Here is a 13,240-nt window from a genome sequence, read left to right as displayed (position 1 = left end):
GAAAAGTGGAGCTGGCAGGCGTCAAGTGAATAATGCGACGCCAAAAAAAAATTAGGACATACTAAGTCATGTGGCCGGAAGAGAACAAATGTAACAACAAGAACAGTCTCATTAATAGCGACAATAAATTCACTTTCTACCCAATTCGACCTGAACTGTCACGTCTTACATTAAAAAAAGTCATCAAAACAAAAAACTGCAATTATTTATCGATGAATTGTCCAAAACAGCCTGTCGAGTGTCTGCTCCTGTTAACACTCACTGAGGACTGTAGGTTCCCAACAGACCCGGCGAAACCAAACCCGACGGCCTACCCGGAAATTTCTAAATCAACCCGAACAGTTTTTTTCTTCCCCGACGAGTAAGTTAAATGACCGGCGGTAAATAAAAATCAGCTGACCCGGTGAAACTTTCGAACCCAGTGAGTTCTCAAAAAAACCTGACGAAAATCTAGCTTTCGCCGGGTCTGTTACAGAGGGGTGGGTAACTACATCGAGTATCTGCCTTCTTATTCTGTTGAACACTCGCTCAGGACTGTAGATTAACTGCGTTGAGACGACTGTGAGTTATAGGGAGTGGTGCTAAAGGGAAAATGGAAACTGTAAACGATTGTTTGGGATTGCATCTAGTGTCAGGGATAAGGTTTTCAAATGTAAACAAACTATATAACCCTTTTGTGGGAAAACAAAAGTGACAAAGGTCGGTGGCACAGAGCAGAGGCAGGCGGGGCACGAACTTTGCGCCTAACGGCGACGACAAAGTCTTGATCCCCCCCCCCCCCCCCCCCCCCTCCCATAAACCCATAAAATAAAATCGTTACACTCTATTTTTATAAGAACGTCTAATTTTCAGTTGAGGCTGGGCCGTTCTTATTTTTTGGACATTTTAAGCGGAATATGTTCTTTACGATGTTCTTAAATTTTAGCATATAAGTCACCCTGAGAAAGGCTGTTGTACACAGCCGAAATATAGGTGCTGTTGATCATAACAAAGTGTTTTCTCATGTTATTAGTTTTAGTGTATATATATAAGGATATAATACTCAATGAATTATTAGGAAGAGAATTACACTAATGATCGATAGCAATAATGTTGTTACTATATTCTGCATTTTAAAACGCGTCAGGACTATAAAAGAAAAAAAAAATCTGCTATCTCAGCCTCGGCATGCTCTTAGCATGTTCTTATATAATGGTGAACTCTCAGCCTGGACGTTCTAAAAAAAGGGGTTCTTATAAAAAAAAAAGGGGGTGTATCTGCTTCCGCAGGTTTACTAGCCCCCTGGGGTCGCGCAGATTTTTTTTTCGGATCAAGAATTCATATCAGATAAGAAAGGCATATATATGAAGATGATTAGTTTTACTCATATCATAACAGTCTCAGAGTTTATCAGTATTGCAATATTCAGGAATACAGAATAATTATTTGTTAACTGAAGTTCGTGAAAAAGATGTTAACAAATCAGAAACAGATAAAAGATATTGCGAGGAAAAGATTATTTCGTGAAAAGGCGAAGATTCAAGGCGAGATCCTTCCTCACTGTGTCTGATGGTGAATTTTATCAAGTACTTAGTTCCTTTTTCATGAGAACATCGGTTGTGGTGGAAGTCTAAATGGGAAGTTTATCTTTAATCCTACAGATCGCACTTTGGATATCTGGAGCAGCTTGAATTTAAAATACTCTCATAAAAACACAGTCAATATATCTCAATTGCACTCCGGGACTAATGCGTAACTTTAGGAAGTCGTAACATCTAAGCAGTAAAATCTAGCAAAGTTGTGAGGAGTCCTTTAAAAATCAAATAAGCCTGTGTCACCGGGCACGGGCCAACAATACCTGTTATCGAAACGGTAATCACCGTGTTTTCAATAGCACGTAAAGCATTTGCTAAATGAACGCATTTTCTCCAATGGCTTTGACGCCATTGCTTGGATCATCCTGTTAGTGTTTTAATTCAGTCATTATCGCGACTACATTGTCGCTAAGACGAGAGAGATCGTAAATTGGAGACACTAGTAGTTTTTTTTTCGTGTCAAAATTAGACGGAAACAAAAGGAAACTCCTCATCACGGCTCAACTTAACGGCGGTATGACGTCATCATGACAGTTAAACAAGATATGCGCTCTAGTCTCGTCCCAAATCATTTTCCTTCTTGTGCCTTTATTATCCGTTTATCGTAAGAAGAGACGTGACGTTTGAAGAGGAGCCGATCTTAAAGCGGTCTCAACTGCCATCGAGTCGAAGCCAGGTGGATACGTATGGAAAGCATCACATCCCACTAAGCATAACGGACCGTTAATTAATCGTGTGAAAGAAATTCGCGTTTTCGCTAATGCCGCCGCCGAGAAGCTCGCATGGAATCGTCCCTAGGGTACAATGGTAGTGATATTACAGGCGGTTCTATTACAGCCAACCAGAGATGTGCATCAGCGGTGTATTTTGCTCTGGCTTCGCTTGTTGTTATAGCCGGGAATGTACTTACATTATGCGTTGTTGGGAAAAAGAAGCGGAGAAAGCCAACCGACCTACTTCTTGGCGTTTTAGCGGCAACAGACCTCGCGACACCAGTTTTAGTGCTACCATTTCTAGTGATGTACGGATCGACTGGTTCTTGGGCAGGCGGCAAAGCTGCGTGCTTTATGAGCGCTTTTTTATCAATGTTTTTATTCAAGTTTTCTATGCTGGTCGCTTCTCTAGTTGCTATTGACAGATACCTCGCTATTTCCAAGCCTTTTTTCTATAGATCAAAAATCCTCATTCGACCTACTAGATATGCCGTGGGCCTGTCCGGAGTGTACAGTTTAGCACTGGCCCTAATCCCCTTCTCCGGGATACTTTTAAAAGTGCACAAAATTCACACTTCCGAGTGGCCGCTATGCTTTTTCCATTGGTTGGCAGAGCAACACGCAAAAACCTTGACTACTACGTACATTATCCTATGCAGCATAGACACTGGGCTAGCTGTACTAGTCGTTCTTCTATGTAATATCGGCGTGGTGGTTTATTTTGTTAAAAGACGACATCAGCGCGGGAAAAATGTTGCCCCCGTCGAAAGCGTCGGCGAGCGCCCGCTATCATTCTCAATGCGTCCACCGCGCAATCACTCTCAGAGAAGAAACGATTTGAAGTACGCGAAACTCATGTCAGCTGTGTCCTGCTACTTTCCACTTTGTTTCCTCCCTATTCAGGTAAGCACGGTAATTATGCGACTTTAATCGATGTCATGCGTCACATGCACATGCAAATATGACGAGAAATTTTATTCTAAGCGTGTTTTTTTTCTCTCGAGAATTCTAAGAGACCTTATAACAACAATGCGAAAAGGCGTAGAAAAAATATATTGAATTGCTTTTCATCTATTATAATTATCTTAGCGCTAGAACTAGAATGTGGGAATACCTATTATCAGACTGCGAGTAGAGCAGAGGGTATATGGAGCAGTGAAGGGAACTGCAAAGTACAAAATCATTCCTCATTTTTTGATATCCCAGAATCGAAAAAATACATAGAAAAAATAAAAAAATGAATAACATCCGGATAAACAAACGCGAGACCAGAACAAATATTACTCATTCTAATCCATGTTTGTTTTTTTTATTAAGTGCAGAAAGCGATTTACTATTCCGCAAAGTAAGAAAATCTTCTTAATAACAAAACACTGCAAGTACTTATCGACGAATTATACAATTTAACGCTCGATTTCGTTCCTTTGTGACTTCTCCAAATTTGTAAAACCTTAGCCACTGTCTTAGCGTAATACAAAAAAAAAACAATCATATTACATTACTTTACCGACGACAAATAAACGGGTTGTACGTTTTCGTGAAAACACCAGGCAAAAAAAACAACACTACCACTTAAAAGTCTCATTTCATTTCCATGTTTTAATTATATTGGGCGGGGGAGAAGATGTGGCCGGGGGGTTTAGACGATTAGGCAATTGGATTTTCCCAAGTCACTACTGTTGCTTCACACATCGCGATTGCCACCTTTTATCTCATTTACTTTTTTATTTTCTCTCTGATGGTCAGCATGACACATCATATAAAACTACAGACTATAAGATCTGCCTTAGACTTATATTTTTGTGATTCTGGAGACATGACAAAATATTCGATCACTGATTGGTTCACGGAAACAGAAGTTTTGTCACAGTGAAAGTCTGAAAGAATGACCTTTCGCTGGTTTGCCAGGTAGGTGGGCTTGAAAAAACATTTAGACAGTACCAGACAAATGGAGCAAAAAGTTACCCATTTAGAAACAAGAGACGCGATAATCAAATAAAACAGCGCCTTAAATAAAACGAGGACCTCGAAACTGACGAGGTGGTGCCCTGGGTATAGAGTAGTATAGGAGCCCCCAAAAAGGTGGAAAACGGGTGCGCGCGCCTGTTTACGTGGTTTTAATTTGTTCCTAATATAAAAGGTTTCTTGACGAATTTCAAATAACATAGTATTTCATGGTAATGGGGGAAAAACGTTCTCGGGGGGCAACAGATAATAATCACTTCATTACCATGTCTTGTCATTGTATTCCTAGCTTATACAGTATCTAGTTGTGGAACTTAAATGATAAACCTATGTTATCTATATGCTGTTTAAATTACTATATACACTATAATAGCGATGTGTATGGTGTGTACATAAGTCATTTAATAATTGATAATGATGAGTCTGTCCACAACACCAATGTAGTTTTGGGTTTTATGTTCGAAGTAAATTTCCGACAACTGCACTGGGCCACCTCCTTGAGTGGTACAGATTTCAATTAATTCAATTATAAATTCAGGGGCAGATCCAGGATTTCAAAATGGGGGGTGGATAGACAGCATATAACTGATCCAGTGGCCACTACGTAGATCTAACAAGACCTCACGCAGAATTGGATTCGTCGCGTCAGCAAAGTCAAGCAGGCAAAGAAAAATGGACAGTACCTTCCGTCCCTCAGACATTTATTTCCTTTAAGCAAAGTAACTTTTCATTTTTTTTTACTCAAAAAGGGGGGTGGATATTCACCCAACCCACCCCCCGTATCCGCCCCTGAAATGTATACATATAGATATTTATTTTACCATCACTCACCCACGTTAATAGTTCATCGTCACGTTGTGATCGTTTCTAGGTACTAGTGACGCTGCAGCACATAGGGGCAGTGTCGATGAAACACTCCGCAGTCGCACATTACCAGCTACACGCAGTGCTGATAGGTCTTCTCCTCAATCCATTGTTACATGCCTTTATTAGGAAACACTACAGACGCGCCTATTGGTTTATCATCAGGCATCCCAGAGCGCTTTGCGTTACGTTCAACGGCGAGTTCGACTTTGGTGAGTCTTGCCACCTATCAGGCAATACCAAGTCATATATAAAAAAACATTTAACGTAAAGTTGAGCCCAGCATGCGACATAGTACGTCACGCGAGATCATGTGACATAAAGTACGTCACGTGGGGTCATCTGAAATAAAGGTCACGTGGGGTCATGTCACATGACGTAAGTTAAGCCTAGCATGTTACATAATACGTGACGCGAGGTCATGTTACATAAAGTGCGTCACGTGGGGTCATCTGAAACAAAGGTCACATGGTTTCATGTCACATGACGTCAGTTAAGCCTATCATGTGACAAGAAGCAGGTCACGCGAGGCCATTGTAACACTAAGGTGACACCCTCTCTTATGCGTAGATGCCGATTACCGGGAGATCTCAGAGTTTGAGCGAAAACAAATGACTCTACGAGAGATCAGCGTGACTGCCCTCGCTACTGCTCGCTTCAGGGCGAGGATCAGGAAGACTAGAGCTGAACAAGCAGGTAATATCTTCGCAATTTACATCAGTTATTGCTAATTCTTTAAACCACTGAAGCCCACGATAACAAAAATAGAGTGAAAGTTAAGAAAAAAGATACCAAAGGCATTAGTGCAGAGTAAAAGCCACATACAATATACTCGAGAACATACATTTCGAACCTAAGGGGCGCAATTCTATTGAGCAACACCCTTAGCGCCCAAGTCGAACACCATTACAACAAAAAAAAAACATCGTTTACTGCCCGTCAATCTTCAAAGTAGTTGTCATGAATATCGGGGAGGGTAAATAAAATCAGATATTAATTAAGGTTTTAAAAACTGCACTTTTGGTATTCTTAGATGTAATTATATATTTTTTAGATAACCTCAATCATAAAGTGACGCAGTCTCCAATACCAACTATTGTAAAGCGTAATCCCTCACTTGATAGCGACACGAAAAGTTTCAAAGACTTCGGAAGAACATCAAGCGCCACGGAATGCTCAGAGTCCTCTCCGATGAATCTTCGAGCACGGCGCGAGTTTCATCGAAGTTTATCTTGGACATCATCGTATTTCAGCGATTACGACGGCGAATCCCTCCCTCCCTCCCCCGGATACTTGCTGGTACCACACCTTACTGCTCGTGTGAGATCACGTGTATCATCGACGGACGACTCGGACAAGACGACCATCTGCTCGGAGCACACAATTAACGCTGGATCACTTAGGCCATCCTTCTGTTCGGTTAACGATGGCTCCGTTAGACAATCATTTGATTTCGATGACTCAAGACGCCCCCAGTCTCACTCAGGTAAAGTAGCAAGACCCTTGTATCGTGCCCCCCCCTCCAGTTTATCGATGTCTGTCACGGCCCTATAACCAGGGTATTTGAATTGTGATGCAAATGTTTTAAGAAATACAAATTTGAGACCCAGTTGTTTGTGTGACTTAACGGACAGGCTGGAGTTTTATTTTTCAAATACGTGACGATGTGCTGTGCGTAACCACGGAGATAAACACACACGCACACAAACGAGCACGGGAAGACTTTCCAGAAAAGTAGATGGGGTGATCGTCACTTTGTACACTATAAAGTATTATAATGGGACTGATACTAAGAGATCACGTGACTGTTTGGGTGGCAAACTAGCGCGCGCTCAGGCTTTTTAGTGGCAAAATAACAGCAACAAAAAGCAACTTAATCAGCGCTTACGAAAAAAGCCAGTATTTTTTTAAAGGGTTTAGTTTCATTTAAGGATTTAGTTTTTTCGTCGTTCACAGGTGGCGGGCGCAGTCATTTCTGTGGTTATTTCGGTTTAAATTTGCGGCCCAGAAAGGTCACGTGATCTCTTAGCGCAAGTCCACTGTTTTCAGGCGCTCTTTTTCCATTTCTAACGAAACTTTGCTACTAGACTCAAAACGTTTTTTACCACTGGTGACAACCACATGTGACAACCACCCGTGATAAAACCATTGGTGACAACCACTGGTGACAAAACCTCTCGTGTGACAGCTACTATTTGAAGACCGTTCGTGACAATAATTTTCTTCCATTACACATAGGCTTTTTCTCAACCGCTTATTCTAATAAATCTAAAGATACAAACGTACAATTTAACTCAATACTTTAGCACTATAAAAAATAACGTAATTATTAATTTGCTTCATTGTTTAACAATTATAAGTTTGTTGTCGGCATTTTTATCAGCAGCTTAGATTTTTCGAAGCAGGAAAAAAATGTCATACCATAAACATGAAAAGTATTTGTGTAATTAAATCCTTAGATCAAATCCTTATACGCAACTTCGTGTTCAATTTTATATTCTGAGAAACATGAAAGTAAATGTTCATTTCATACTATTTTATTCCGGTTACCTAAGTTACTTGGTAACGAGGTTTCAGACCTCGAGGGGAAATAAAGAATACTTAAAAATAGTAATGTTTTTTTTGTAAAAAAAAAAAAAAAAAAAAAAAAACTAAAACTCGCTGCGGGTTAAAACTCCACGGGTTTCTTTGGTATTCTGTTTAGTATCGCGGTGTTATTTATATACATTTAGGGCGCCTGTCAGGGAATGCGGCGCTTGTTCATTCATACTAAGATATGGGGGGGGGGGGGGGGTGTGCTAGAAAATTTATTTCTAATGAGGCTGTCAATACATACTACAGTGTATTGCCCCAATTACGGACAGTTTTTCATTTAGCACCATAACTTTATAGCAATAAATAGAACACTTTTGATATTTTGCCAGTAACAAGATTAGACGTTAACCTTAAAAAATACTTATAATATATATACATATTTTTTTCAAGTTTAGGGCGCCGTGCTCGAAAAGTATGTGTTACTGATTTGCCCTAATCCCGGTCTTGGTAAGATCTTTCATCCACGTTAATTACATTGAGATCGCTATATACCACTCGTGACAATTGGCTTTAATTCGATAGCAAATGAAATTAGTGCGATCTCAGTGTAATTAACAGGGATGAAAGATCTTACTAAGACTCTTCATCTATATGAGTTTGGTTTGATTCGAATCAATTGCTTTTGAATAAAAGCCAATTGTCACGGGTGGTATTCTGTTAATTTCTTTCCTGGAAAATGTTGATATCTTAATGTAGTAAACGTGGAGGAAAGATCTTACCAAGACCCGAACAATGTCTCTATAACACTTCGAATTTATGATCAAGCGTTGAGTTAAATTGAACATATTTTTCTTTCTTTTTTAATGGCCTCTTATAGCCAAATTTGTTGTTGCGCGACCTCCCAGAATCCATAATTAGCGCGTTAGTCAACCAAACCAAAACCAGACAAACTGCCCCCAAACCTTTTGATTGACTACGCGCTATTCCCAGACGAGAAAAGGAATTTGGATTCGCCGTGGTCGCGCAACAACAAACTTGGCTGTAACTTATCAACGATAATTATTGTTACGAAAAGTTTTCAAGACGCTTGTGTTCTTCACGAGTGGTTTTACTATTGTTTGTCACCAGTGGTTTTGTCACCAGTGATTTTGTCACGAGTGGTTGTCATGAGTGGTTGTCACCGGTGGTAAAAAACGTCTTGACCCCTGCTCAAACTTTGTTTAACTCATGTCATAACAGAGACGATCAGAGTAAGTGTCCAAGAAGACCCGTTGAACATGTACCATAGAGAAAACCAGACGCTTGAATCACACGTGGTCATTGCACAGGCGGCTCGACAGGCAAACCAGCTTGTTCAACCATTAAATATATCACGGCGGAACAGTTACAAGAGGCGTTACCGCAGGAAAAGTGCCGCGTGACATTAAAAAATATAAGAGGACAATATAGAAATAAGACCGGTATGACCGGGGAGCCATTTAGGGTGGTAGTTCAGTACTACTATGGTAAGAAATAAAAGTATGACTGGGAAGGAATTTAGGATGGTAAGTCTGCTTTGGTGAGAAATAAGAGTGTATGACGGGGAAGGAAATTTTAAAAGATGGTAGGTAGTACATTTGGCAGTGGCATTTAACACACAACCAAAATAATGGAAAGTTCAAAGCATTTATGTGGACAGTAACTGTAGAGAAAAATTTATAGATGCACAATGTCCCCATTAGCCAAAAATGGCATTTAATTTTTTTATTAAAGGATAAAACTATAATACAATATTGAAATGCAATTTCAAGATGTGTTTTGTTTATAACTAAGGCATTGCTATGAGAAAACCTCAAATATAATAAAAGCACCAAATAAACTGATGAATGTTTGACATTGTTATATACAGAGGCTATACACAAAACATTGTTAAAAGCAAAGAACACTCCCTATTTGTTATTCGTTAAGACATCTTTTAGTATATTCATTCTCTTGTGAGCAGACTGCTTTGATTCATGCAGATGGTACCTCTTTTCCTCCTCCTGTAATTTCTCACTCTATTAAAATGAAAAAATAACAATTAAAATAAAGTTCTCTACATTAAAAAACAGCATGCTAAGCAGCTGCTGTTATGTCACGCATACCTGGGAAGGAGTGTCTACCTGCTAAGGGATCAACCTCTAAATAGTCCCATAATGTTTGCTTCTAACTAAAATGCTGCATTCATCCTAGAAGTACCACTGCAATACAATTATTGTAAGCTTGAAGCAAAACAGCATTATTATATTTTAATTTGCATTTTGGGACTTTTTCAAACTTCCAGACCCATTATTTTAATAATGATTACAATTAACTTGGATACAGTAACTTGAACATTACCTCATCATCTAGGTCATCAGAAAATTCTACTTCAGGGATGGTATAACTTAGAGATAAAGTGTGTTTCATCAAATTCTTATCATCAACACTGTTGAAAAAGAACAAAATACTTCAATATCAAATAATGATTATTACCATCTGAGGATGAAGAAGAGAAAAATTTAAAAATATCAATTCAACAATCAGCATGGGTTACATTTCATCTCACATTTTGTGAAAATCTTGTAATACATTTGTATCCCATGGAGTACAAGATGCCATATTCACATCTTTGCATACCTGTGAAATGTGAGAACAGCTACATCAGCAAGGCCATAGCGAGGACTGGGAAGAGGGCAGCAACAGGTTCAAACAACAAGTAATTTTTTCAATTTTCTCTTTTCAAAAAAAAAAAAAAAAAAAAACCAGCAAAGACCAGAAAACTCTGGCCGCTATTTTGATCCCCGACAATACCTTCAGCAACATATCCACACAACATTTGATACTTTTTAAAATATACCTCGAACTGATAACCGAAATGTGACCAGTCATATTCCAAGACACATGTCCCCCTCTGCCTGAAAAGAAAACCCATACAAGTGAAAAGCAAATTAAGATTTTAAGAGGGTTTGCCAACACAATAAGATCAAGAAATTAATGTAATGTATAACAATGTTCCAGAGCTCGCAAATTACAATATAGGTGTTTAGAAGGAACTGTTTAATAGAACTAGTAATAAGGGTATATAAGTTTTAGATTTAAACAACTAATACTGGAGAATTACCTCATGTCAATAAGCATGTTCCTGTATGCTTTGTGCAGTGCCTTCAGGTAGGAGAGGGGTATGCCACTCTCATAGTCCTAAATGTTAAAATCAACAGAACATTTTTATCATGTATTTGATATGCCAAGTGTGGTGGGTTTTTGATTTTCAATCAAAATGCGTCAATTTTGCCCAGTTGTATGTAGCTTACCCGTCCTCTGCCATGGATCCTCTCAAAACACACCTCTGGTGATGCATCCACAAATAGCATGACATGGGGGGGAGGTACTGACTTCAATGCTTTAGTTTTTAGCTCATTGTAATACTTATAACCTTAGGAAAAAAACGTATAGTCCAGATTAAATAATATTAATAATCATACAAATAAAAACCAGCAACATTTAGTACCTTCTTCAGATATCGTGCCTTCTTTATAGTTGACATCAGCAAAAACACAATCACTGAACACAGACCTATCCAATAGCACCCCTTGACCTGTGAAGAAAACATCACCTTGAATCCTTTTCACTTCAAAACAATGGTGCTGTATACACTCTATACAGTGTTTACCAACCCCCTTTTTGGGCAGAAGTTTTACAAGATATGTATGGGAGCTAAATTCCACAAATTCACCCCGTCATATGTTTGATATTTGCCCCACCCCCCCAATGTTCAAGCTTCATGTTCCACAGCCCTACCAATCAATAAAAATCGATCATCGGAAACTAATCAGAAACTAATTAATCAATAATAATCAATAATAATCAATATTAATCAGTCAATTATTATTGATTTATATTGGAAATCCATAAAAATTGGTACTTTCAGCCCAAGGGTATTCAATCATATTGATTATTATCGATTTAATATCGGGTTTTATCAAGGAACCAACTGTCCTATACTCATATAACCACTATCTAAAAAAGTGTCGCGAGTTAACTATCAACTTCCTACAATTCAAACCAACAGAGCTTGCCCCTCTGTTCCTGAATGGTTCTCAAGTTAAACAGTCTGAAGATTACAAAATGCTAGGTGTTCATATTAGTAGGGATTTGTCATGGAATATGCATGTTGAAAACATCATAAAAAAGGTGAATAAACGCCTGTACGCACTTAGACTTCTGAGGAAAGCTGGGGTCGACTCAAATGACCTAATTAAGATTTATACTTCGCTAATAAGATCCACAAGCTCACCAAGCCCGTTCTCTACCTCCCATTTATTACAATAATTCTTAGCCTAACACCCGCTAATGCGATACACCATATAACATAGCCACACTTGCTAACTTTAATCCTCTATACTAATGTCTATTACCACACATTTTATCACCACACATTTTATCACCCCACACCGCCATAGTTAATGTTATTGATTTCTATTGATTTCCACTATTAATTGATTGATTGATTTGTATTGATTATTTTTGATCATCAGAATTATTGATTGGTAGGGCCAGGCATGTTAATATGGAAAAGCAAATTTCAGATTACAAAAAATGGAACTAGAGTTAAACTAGTGTTAACTAGAGTTAACAAGTAAATAATAATATATTTACTAACCTGTAGTAAGCACATGCGAGGTGGCCTTTGAGTACATTCTGAATCTCTGGCGAAATAGCCATATTTGCATTTTTAGCGCGTATCTTTTGGGATCCTCATAAAATCTGGCTAAATAAGGGTTCTTGTTGGTTGGTTCTAGGAAGAGCTTGTAGTTGAGCTTCCTAGCGAGTTGACAGGCTAACGTTGTCTTGCCCACTCCGATGTTTCCTTCGAGAATTAAAACTTTCGCGGACGAGCACAGACCCTGGTTTCTTGTTAAACCGATCATGTCTGTGCTTTTGAATTTTAGTCGTCTTTGCTTCGATGAAAGTGATGCTTTGTGCTGAAAAAGTTGCATTCGTATTAGTCTTAGCACCACTATAACCATCTTTAAAGCAAGTCTTAACATTTAGTTAGTCTTTCGATGTCCATGAGACCTTCAACTAGCGAGTGTGCGGATGTCACGTTCACAATTCAACCGTGCCAGGAGGGAAGAAAGTCGTAAATAAATCGACATTTCGGTCAGAGAACTACGCAATCTAAATTGCCATAGCCTTAAAAGCTAGGGGAAGCCCCTTTCTCGTCACCATATATGGCCGAATTCACTCACAGATGCCACGAAAGTGAAAGCGAAAGCACGAAGTGATCAACGAGTCTCATAAAACAATATATCACTAGCCAAGCTTATTCGTCTTATTTTCATTAAAACTAGAAGAAGTCCGTCCCGAAAACAGAAATCAGCCCCTTTTACATTGAATACTGGTTCCGTTTGCTATGTTATCGGCGACTGCAGACTGGGTCTGCTTTCCGTGACAGCGAAATTTGTTATTGGGTGAAAGAGTGAATTTGAACTCACCTAAGTTTGGCGCCTTCTTCGTCTTTCAAACTCCCGCCAAAAAACGCATTCGAATAATAAGGCCTGGCTACCTTAAAACACAGGGAGCCCAAAC

The 13,240-nt window shown here is 39.0% G+C and overlaps 2 protein-coding genes across 3 annotated transcripts; one reads left to right on the top strand and one right to left on the bottom strand.

Moving 5' to 3' along the window:
* Positions 1–1,425: 1,425 nt before the first annotated feature.
* On the top strand, positions 1,426–9,513 carry LOC5514083 (5-hydroxytryptamine receptor 7). The gene is made up of 5 exons (XM_032383589.2): positions 1,426–3,190; positions 5,124–5,328; positions 5,687–5,812; positions 6,171–6,602; positions 8,891–9,513. The coding sequence occupies exons 1-5, from the start codon at positions 2,357–2,359 to the stop codon at positions 9,070–9,072; spliced, it is 1,779 nt and encodes a 592-aa protein (XP_032239480.2). The 5' UTR covers positions 1,426–2,356; the 3' UTR covers positions 9,073–9,513.
* On the bottom strand, positions 9,363–13,232 carry LOC5514082 (deoxyguanosine kinase). Of its 2 annotated transcripts, XM_001634193.3 has the most exons (9): positions 13,147–13,232; positions 12,312–12,633; positions 11,160–11,246; positions 10,963–11,084; positions 10,773–10,849; positions 10,509–10,566; positions 10,218–10,288; positions 10,010–10,097; positions 9,363–9,687 (listed from the first exon to the last, which is right to left on the bottom strand). In XM_001634193.3, exons 2-9 carry the CDS (start codon positions 12,577–12,579, stop codon positions 9,580–9,582), a joined length of 879 nt encoding a protein of 292 aa, XP_001634243.3. In that variant the 5' UTR covers positions 12,580–12,633; positions 13,147–13,232; the 3' UTR covers positions 9,363–9,579. The 2 variants fall into 2 exon arrangements, with proteins under 2 accessions (XP_001634243.3, XP_032239482.2); XM_032383591.2 differs by lacking the exon at positions 13,147–13,232 and having other exon boundaries at positions 12,312–13,128.
* Between the last annotated feature and the right edge of the window lie 8 nt (positions 13,233–13,240).

This window comes from Nematostella vectensis, chromosome 2 (genome assembly GCF_932526225.1).
Source record: "Nematostella vectensis chromosome 2, jaNemVect1.1, whole genome shotgun sequence".
In the NCBI taxonomy this organism is placed as follows: domain Eukaryota; kingdom Metazoa; phylum Cnidaria; class Anthozoa; order Actiniaria; family Edwardsiidae; genus Nematostella; species Nematostella vectensis.
Note: the sequence above shows the minus strand (reverse complement) of the source record. Positions and strands in the feature narration are given on the sequence as shown.

What these genes read in the sequence shown, in the direction of transcription:
- LOC5514083 (XM_032383589.2), top strand. Translation starts at nt 2,357, where the DNA reads ATGGAATCGTCCCTAGGGTACAATGGTAGTGATATTACAGGCGGTTCT. An exon ending in TTTGTTTCCTCCCTATTCAG is followed by an intron (nt 3,191 to 5,123) that starts GTAAGCACGGTA and finishes GATCGTTTCTAG; the next exon opens with GTACTAGTGACGCTGCAGCA. An exon ending in GACTAGAGCTGAACAAGCAG is followed by an intron (nt 5,813 to 6,170) that starts GTAATATCTTCG and finishes TATATTTTTTAG; the next exon opens with ATAACCTCAATCATAAAGTG.
- LOC5514082 (XM_032383591.2), bottom strand. Translation starts at nt 12,699, where the DNA reads ATGTTAAGACTTGCTTTAAAGATGGTTATAGTGGTGCTAAGACTAATA. An exon ending in TTACAAGATTTTCACAAAAT is followed by an intron (nt 10,098 to 10,217) that starts GTGAGATGAAAT and finishes CTTTTTCAACAG; the next exon opens with TGTTGATGATAAGAATTTGA. An exon ending in CTGATGACCTAGATGATGAG is followed by an intron (nt 9,688 to 10,009) that starts GTAATGTTCAAG and finishes TCATTTTAATAG; the next exon opens with AGTGAGAAATTACAGGAGGA.